The sequence below is a fragment of the Sander vitreus genome, chromosome 11 (genome assembly GCF_031162955.1).
Source record: "Sander vitreus isolate 19-12246 chromosome 11, sanVit1, whole genome shotgun sequence".
NCBI lineage: Eukaryota > Metazoa > Chordata > Actinopteri > Perciformes > Percidae > Sander > Sander vitreus.
Window position 1 is genome coordinate 599,041 of NC_135865.1, and position 8,868 is coordinate 607,908.

An 8,868-nucleotide genomic window follows, 5' to 3' on the forward strand; every position below is an offset into this window, starting at 1 on the left:
TCAGAACATGTCCCACTTGTAACAACCCTGAATCGGAGGTTCAGAGAGACACCTGTGTTTACAAGTCGAGCAAGGAATGTAGCCTAATTAGACTAAATAAAACAGCTGTGTGGGTTAGCCGTTTAAAAGCCTCTTTTAATAATGGGACAACTCAACTGACTCTTTTCTTAAACCTCTAAAATATATACATGTTACTTAATGGGGCGATACATAGGCTACTTTTTGCAATCACGTGGAATGTGGAAGTGTGAGAATTCCCATTACTTCTATCAGTAAGTGAAGGCAGCTGTAGTGCACTCATCAGGAGGAGGGGCGAGTGTGTGAAAGGAAGAGAGGGTGGTGTTTTGGGTTTGCTCCCACTCTGAAGTGGTTCTTTGGCTCAGCACTGAAGTTATGTCACACAGCTGAACGTGTTTACCGTCACATGACAGCATTTCTCCTTTTGTGACTGTGGACTAGCTTTTGCTGTCACAGCTTGGACTTTGAACAACTGCTGAATGTGTTTTTTTTATGGTTAAAAAACAATATGTTTCTGACCCTGTACTAGGACTATGTGGCCTGTACATGTGAACATTTTACTACATCACTTTTGAAGACCAAAATCTACGTGTGCCAGTTTTTCAGAAGGACATCCGGGCAGTAGTGTGTAGTAACAAAGGTCTAGGAGAACACTCAATTCTGATTGGCTGCAGGGTGTCCATTAAAAAGTGATATAGGACACCTACTAAGGAGTTTTTTAAATTAATGCGCTACATTAAAAGAAAACGAAAGTCTGAATGTTATTTCTGAGTGTAGTTTGGGGGTGGCATTACCTCAGACCATAGGGACTTTGCCTGAGAACCCGAGGGTTGCTGGTTCAAGTACGGAGTGTGGACTGGTAGCTGGAGAGGGGCCAGTTCACCTTTTTCAGCAAGGCACCAAACCTGCTCGGTACACCTTTAATGGGCAGCCCCCTCGCTCTGACATCTCTCCATTTGTGCATGTATAGGTCCTGGGTATGTGTGTGTATTTCGGGCCTTTGTGTAATGTGTAACACCAAGTCATTTCCCCTTGCGGGATTAATAAAAGTATGTTTTCTTCTTCTAGTCCTTCAGTGCCTCGTCCTCTGAACACCACAGGATGGCGATAACACACAAGCTGCAGGAAGTAAGTTACACTGCCCCTCTGGACTGATTTGTTTCACAGCGATCATCTCTCATCCCTTTTGCTGTTCAGCTCGCTACTTTAGGCTACGGCCGACAGGACACATGGCGCATCATTTGTTCGTGAAAGCATTGATTTGGGGACAATGCATGGCTGGATAGCTAGCTTGTCTTGTTGTTAAACATACTGTCAAATTATATTTACTGATTGTCAACCGTACACTACGTTATCGACTTTGATTCTTGTTAGCATAGCGCTAGCTTTCTGGCTCGTAGCTGAGCTGAAGGGTTCTTCGAGCTGAGCGGACTATAAATATCTCCCGTTGCTAAGATAGGCAAGTCGTATCTAAGGCACGTCCTATTTACTGGAGCAGTGAACAATGTTTGCATTGCATAAGAACCTTATGGGATGGTTGCAATGATTGCCAGGTATTAGTCAAACCCTCAGGTGTTACCAGGGAAACAGTTATTGTTTGAAAAAAATAGATTTTGATTGTTTGATTAAAAAATGTTATTTGGCAAGTGACCAAGCGGTTTAATGGCTGAAGAGGTGTTTCATTATCAGAATGAATTAATGAATGGACGACGGCAAGGCCAGAACTGTCCAACACACAGCCGAGATAAAAAAAAAGAAGTGATGGCTGACACTCAGTTAACATACTACCCTAACGTACTTTCTAGCCAGTACTCCGCACTTTTTTATGGTTCTATCGTGACAAACCAAACCAAATGCAGGGGTTCGGTGGGGCTTGTCTCTCTGTGCTGCCGTTGTTAGTTTACCGGAGTGTGCAGTGTACCGTTCTGCCCTTGCATTTCTGTTTCCTTTTTTTTCTGTCCTTCAATTTTGTTGCATGTATTTTGCGCATACATTTTCTAAGTATGTTACAAATTAAATTTTAGGGCATGTATTTGGTAGTAGTGGAATACATTTCAACAGTAACCATCCCAACACCTAACGCCTATCAGCCAAAGAGCCACTGGAATATATAGGAGAGTTTACCTGCATCCTCCTCGGCAACACACCCATCTACCGATAGTACACCCGTCTCATCAATTACCACCACACCCTACACTGCATAGGGGTCGTTGTCATTTGAATAATTAAAATATTCATGTGTATATATATATATATATCTATCATGATATTCTCCTAATTATCACTTCTACATTAAATACACATACAACATAAAGGCTAAGTTAACAAATATGAATATGTTTATTGAGCTGAATAGTTCACATATTTACATAAAAACATGAATCATTACAACAAAATAGACAACCACGATGTAAAAGTGTTTTGACAAAAACATCATTTCAGAAGGCACGTTTCTTGACTTACACATTGTGGTAAATAGGAAAGCAAAGAGTTTTGTAAAATATTTTGTTAATGTACATATATCCATGAAATTTAGAATTTTGTGTTTTTTTTTACATTTGCACAATACAGAGGACTAACATATAAGCTGTGAATATGTTTCATAAATATACTGGGATATATTGTATATCCCTGTTTCTTCAGTTTGGAAGGATATGTAAAACCACAAGCTCATGCATTTCAAAATGCCAAGAATCAGCTGCGCCCAATCCCACCCTTACCTCTATGTATTGACTACTGTAGTCTAAAAGAGGCATAGAATAAGTGGAAGGAACTGAATGAGCAGAGAACACAGAGCAGAAGTTTGCATCTGGGCCCAAGGGCCAAAGGTGGTCTGTAGTAACCACTGATTTCATCTGCTACATCAGAATCACCTTTTATTTTAAACATAACAGCATTATGCTCTGTTAGTGGGTTTGATGACTGCGAAACACACTTTTCATTTGACACTACTCTGAGTCTTACCAGATAAGTGATGAATGTTTAAAGACGTTTTTTACTACTTTAAAGTCTCTATCCACTACACAGCCCTTCAAGAAAACTTTAAAAAAAACAACTTTAAAAGCTATAGTTAGGACTGGTGTGTTAACTGCATGCCACATTCATCAGAGCACACAAGGCCATATTACCTCTTACGTTACCATATGTCCGCTTACTAGTGGTGTGCAATACTGCAATACTTGGTATTGATCCGATACCAAGTAAATACAGGGCCAGTATTGCCGATACAATACAGATACTTTTTTAGTAATTAAGGTGGATGCATCATCAAACTGCTAAATCTGAATGAATTTGTATGACCTTTAAGTGTTTTTGTGATTTTAACTTTGGATTATTAAGTTAAAACCCGGTATTAGGTATTTTCCCGAATGATACCCTGCCCCAAGTTTGAATCAGACATGTAAAGACACAACAGGCTTTCTGACAGAAATGATACTATATGAATAAATTAAGTCAAAGAAGGGTCTTGTATATTCATACAATGCAATTCAACACAATATAATACAATGTGTCAGTCACTGCTCCCCCTTTTAGTTAATTGTGGGCCACACTAGGGAAGACATTCGGGCTTCCTGGTTCTTGCAAAATGTTTTGGAACAGGAGCTGTGGTGTACAGCTCCGGCCTGCAGAGTGCAGTGTGTGTTCACAGTGTGTGTGTGTGTTCACAGTGTGTGTGTTCGGCTGCTGTCTGCAGTAGTGCTGAAGCCCCGGATGTTCATGCTGATCAGTCCAGAGTCTGTGATCTCACAGCTGGGTGATCTTTTTGACGTCCTTCTCTTTGCTGTGGTCATCGTTATCAAGCTCAAAGGCACTGTTGTTCACAGCGTGGCTGTTCTTTTTTGCTGAGTCACTGTCGCCAGCTTCCAGAGATGGAGCCTCACTGTCTGCATCAGCTGAACCACCGCCACATCTCTTTTTATACACCTGGTATGCTGCAGAGGAAAAACCATATGTCTTTAGAGCCATCTTGCCATATTATGCTTTCAGCATATTTTTGAGCAAACACTACCTTTGAGGTTACTCTTGACAATATTCTAGACAGTATTTGTCATTGTTTTAGATTGATGCAATAATAATAAACATTTGCATAAAGCAATTTTGACTAATTGTTCGACTAATTTGCAATTAATCGCCAGTTAACTATGGAAAATGATACGATTTATCATGATTAAATATTTTAAGCGGTTGACAGCCCTACTACGTACATATTATTTTGGTGGTAGATGACAACATCCAGTTTTGACTAAAATGCTTGCACTGTTTAAAAAAGGCCGTCCTTAACTGTCTGCCTGCTAAACTCTCACCTCCCACAGATATGACTGTCACCACCAGCTGGAAGATGCTGTAGATGAGTGGGAATGCAAACATGACTTCCAAGTCAGCAGGGCTGAAGGACAGCTGGACAATGGTGCTGCACAGCTGCGAGTTCTGGAAACCCGTCTCCAATGCGATGGTTCGACATCTGAACAAAACAAGGAAGTGGTTTCAGGATTTATACAATTTAATTAAAGGGAAACTTGTTTAGTTTTTTAGACCTGGACCCTGTTTTCCCATGTTTTTTGTGTCTGAGTGAATCGTGGGGACAACAATCTTTGAATATGGTCCGGTATTGAGCAAGACCGCCGCACTCAGCAACATAAATGGGCAATTGCGCACCTTCAATTTCCGTCCACTAAAAGTGCTTGTTTTGCCACCGACAGGCTCAGATTATTATTCTAAGTGTCTGACAACATTAAGAAAGCATCCCTACAGAAACAGACCTTTTTGTTAAAGAGTAAGATCCTTTTTGTTTAACATGAAACAGCCCCAAAATCACTTTTATCATCATAAAACACACTTCAATCAAAGTCAAAAACCGTCTAGTTAAACACTGTTCCAACAATCACCTCTCTGGTTTGGTTGAAACCAATTTTAAAGATGTTTGTTAATTAGTAACTTAGACAACAATGCAAAACAAATTATGAAGCAAATATAAATGTAAATCAAGCAGATATAGGATTTATTTGACAAAATTGGTATATGCCAATATCACTACAACACTGTCACCATACCTGTACCAGGGTTGACCCGCAAAGCGGGCAGAGAAGAACCCTAGGCCGAAACCAATGAAGGGGAAGATAGTTCCGATAATCCACAGGGCGGGAGCAATGGTCCAGGAGGACTGGTAGAGAATTCCTCCAACCACAGCTATGATGATAATGAGAGCGAAGCCTGCGATGGACCCTACCTGTTTCAATGGATAAAGCCACATGTGTAAATGTAAAAAAAAAAAAACCTTGATCAAACATCATATTCACAAAATAAGTTCATATTTAGATTCCTACCTTGAGGATCTTTTTTGCTAGGTGGGGCCACCTGCGTTTAACAAAAATCCCAGCACCAATTGGGATAAGAAGGGCCACCAGAGTGATACCTGAGGATACATAGATTTCATTTCAGCACGATTATAAGATGATAATAACCCTGTACAGTGCTGTTGGTAGAAAACTACAAAGTGATCGAACAACCCGATAAAACAATAGGCATGGAAGCCCTTAAAGTACAAAGTCTTTGTACAATTCTTACAGATTTGTCTTGCTTCTTACTTACCAATGCTGTCATATGGGATCTCGATGGTGTCGGAGGAAGTCCAGGTGGTGGTGTAAATGACCAGGCAGAGAGGCATCATCCCCAAAGCCAGGATAGAGGAGCAGGCTGTCATACTGATACTGAAGAGGGGAGATTAAGTCAAGCAAGCTTCTTTTAATAACATATTTCGCAAAATTACGCAAAAGTCTATGGTGCTGGCGGGGTAGTGAATGAAGGGCCCAATTTGGAATATGTGTTCCTCCCTGTCCATAATTTCCTAATGGTGTGCCTGACCCCATGTTAGCCTCATTAGCGACCTGCATTGGGTCAAATACAGAACCCTTTGACACATATCAGCCTAAATGGGACCTACATTTTGTCCTATTACTAACCCATGTTGGGTGTAGAAGGATACATTGGCTGGGTGTTCCCAAGAGCTGGGCTGTAACAGTGTACTTCTCTCGCCTGTCCTGCATTTTGTGTCACGGTGCCCAGAGATGTTACGTGTGACATTTCTGGGCTGCGTAGACATGTTATACCAAGTCGTATTGGCTTCATGGCCGCTGCTGACGCTTCTGAGAAGAGTAGTGTTTGGTCTAGCAGCGATTATAGCCTAACTATGGAGATTCTAATTAGAGACAACACTTTGTTTCTACTCCACGTACATCATAAAGCCTGAAAATGATTGAAATGGGTTGAGAAATGTAACCGTTACAGTGCGAGCAGAGCGGAACAGACACATCTCCGCACACATTTGCAGATCTCTGTCACGGCAGAAGTGTAGCAAAAGTCATGTGTAAAAGTACTGAGTTGTAACTGATGACTTGTCTGTATTTCCAGCTCTTGGAGCAAAATACTTTGACTTTTAATATCTATGGACGCATTTACCGATTTGTCTATGTATTTACAAATCTGAATACAGATTTGGAGGTTTGTTTTTACACCTTTATAAATCTGATTACGCATTCACAGATTCTGAATACACATTCGCAGAGCCCTGTACACATCCACACATCTAAGTACGCATTTTAGAGATTGTTTTACACATTTACAAATCTTGTTTCTCACGCACAGATTGAGATATAGTTGCACAACATGTGTGTTAACCATTAAACCATCCAGTGTGGTTGGCAGGTTTTTTTTAAAATAGCTTGACAGCCTTCAGTCATCCAAACAACACTTCATTAACTTACATTAGATAATCCAATGAGCCTGCCAAACCAGCCAGGTGGTTAGGGCTGTAACTAACAATTATTTTCATATAATTTTCATTTATAATAGATTCATCTTTTGATTATTTTCTCGATTATTCGATTAGTTCTTTGGTGTCTAAAATGTCAGAAAATGGTGAAAAATGTGGATCAGTGTTCCCTCAAATGTCTTGTTATGTCTACAACTCAACAAGATATTCAGTTTACTGTCACAGAGGAGAGACGAAACTAGAACATATTCATATTTAACAAGCTGACAACAGAGAAGTTCTTTTCTCTAACAAAATGACTCAAACTGATTGATTATCAAAACAGTTGGTGATTAATCGAACTAATCAATTGATTGAATGAATGATTTATCTTTGCAGCTGGAGTTCCAACATCAACAAATTGAATAATCAAGAGAGGCTGCGTGGTTTTCTGTGCTGATTTGTCACTTGTATTTTTCATAATAAATGACTCATTCGACTACCAAAATAGTTTAATTAATTAAATAGTTGACAGCCGATCGATTCATCTTTGCAGCTCTACAGCCAGGCCCAGCACGTTTCTTACCTTAGGTCCATGTCTCCATCCAGCCAGTAGCAGATGATGTTGGAGCCGCTGCCTCCGGGACAGCAGCCCATAATGATAACGACAACAGCCTGCACTGGCAGCACACCGAAGGCCAGCGACAGGGCGAAGGCTGTGAAAGGCATGATTCCAAACTGGCACAGGAAGCCAATGAGGATGCCCCAGGGTCTCTTGATGTGGCCCCACAGCTTTTTGACCTCCACGGTGCAGCCCATGGAGAACATGACCATAGCGAGCATCACAGTGAGCACGGTGCTCAGTATCAGGCCCAGCGTCTTATTGAAGTGGCTGGAAGGAACGAGGCAGTTTGGGCCCGAGCACACTGTGGAGAGAGGGGAGCAGGCAGCAGGCACAGTTGTGGCCTTTAACATGGACATTTTGGACAATGCAACGGTAGAAGAAGAGGATAATCGGTGGCTGCCAATTAGAAAAGAGAAGACTAGATGAGCGTTTCCCTCAGGGTTTGGTAGTTCTTAAGATTCCACGAAACTTCACCAGTTTCTCCTTCTCCGATATCCAAGAAGATGATGGCTGACAGTGGCAAGAACTGCCCAGCTCACTGCTCTTTATGCCCACCCTGCTACAGCCGGATACAATTGGGAGGGGAAAAATCAGCTGAAAAAAAAAATCAAAAATTAACCAATACTTTATGGGGTCAGTGTTCAGAAGCACATGCATATAAAAAGAGAATCATTCTGAAATGTGAATTGTGAAAGCGCCACAGCTCCAACATTTTCTGCCCTTTGGCCTCTTAAAACTTTATTGGACAGCTATGCTATGCAGCATCATCATCCTGCAATGCCAGTAAGGAGGGAAGATGCTTGTAGTTTTCACAGACAGCTAGGGCACACACCCTACGGACAAGGTCTTTTATGCCACAGGTCCCATAAAAGTTCCTTGGCCTCGTGTTTTCTTTAATTCATTATTTTAAACCATTAAATCACACAGGCGATGTAATAAAGACTTTCAGACACTGTTCAATAGAAGAAAGTCTTACATTTCAATGTAAATCCAAGTCTCTACAATTTATCTAAATTCAGTTAAATATACACAATATTATACAATATAAAGTACTGTTAAGGTATACTCAAACATAGTCTATATCGACGACATTTCATTTCCGGGATTGCTCCATTGCTGCCAGAAATTCCACCTGATGTCTCTCTTTTTTCGGCCGGATGTCTGTTACCTTCCGCTCTCTTTGTGTTGGCGTTCTAAACTCTGGTGGATTTGTGAGGACTATGGTTAACTGCTCCTCAGATCTCTGCAGGGTAAATACAGACAGCTAGCTAGACTATCTGTCCAATCTGAGTTTTCTGTTGCACGACTAAAACAACAACAACGTCCACATGTTCCACCAAAACAAGTTCCTTCCTGAGACTATTTAGCAGAGGCACCGTGGCTCCGTCCGGCACTTAGCGACGTCCAAGACCATTGTGATTGGTTTAAAGAAATGCCAATAAACCAGAGCACGTTTTTCTCCCATCCCGGAATGCTG

The 8,868-nt window shown here is 41.0% G+C and overlaps 1 protein-coding gene and 1 long non-coding RNA gene across 3 annotated transcripts; one reads left to right on the forward strand and one right to left on the reverse strand.

The window, feature by feature from the left end:
- The first annotated feature begins 391 nt into the window (after window positions 1–391).
- On the forward strand, window positions 392–4,558 carry LOC144525933 (uncharacterized). 2 transcript variants are annotated; one of them, XR_013502713.1, is made up of 4 exons: window positions 392–995; window positions 1,087–1,146; window positions 3,687–3,945; window positions 4,332–4,558. It is a non-coding gene; the product is annotated as an uncharacterized LOC144525933 (long non-coding RNA). The 2 variants fall into 2 exon arrangements; XR_013502714.1 differs by lacking the exon at window positions 3,687–3,945.
- slc10a2 (solute carrier family 10 member 2) lies at window positions 3,763–7,807 on the reverse strand. The gene is made up of 6 exons (XM_078263000.1): window positions 7,353–7,807; window positions 5,608–5,726; window positions 5,343–5,431; window positions 5,070–5,245; window positions 4,323–4,480; window positions 3,763–3,950 (listed from the first exon to the last, which is right to left on the reverse strand). The coding sequence occupies exons 1-6, from the start codon at window positions 7,745–7,747 to the stop codon at window positions 3,763–3,765; spliced, it is 1,125 nt and encodes a 374-aa protein (XP_078119126.1). The 5' UTR covers window positions 7,748–7,807.
- Between the last annotated feature and the right edge of the window lie 1,061 nt (window positions 7,808–8,868).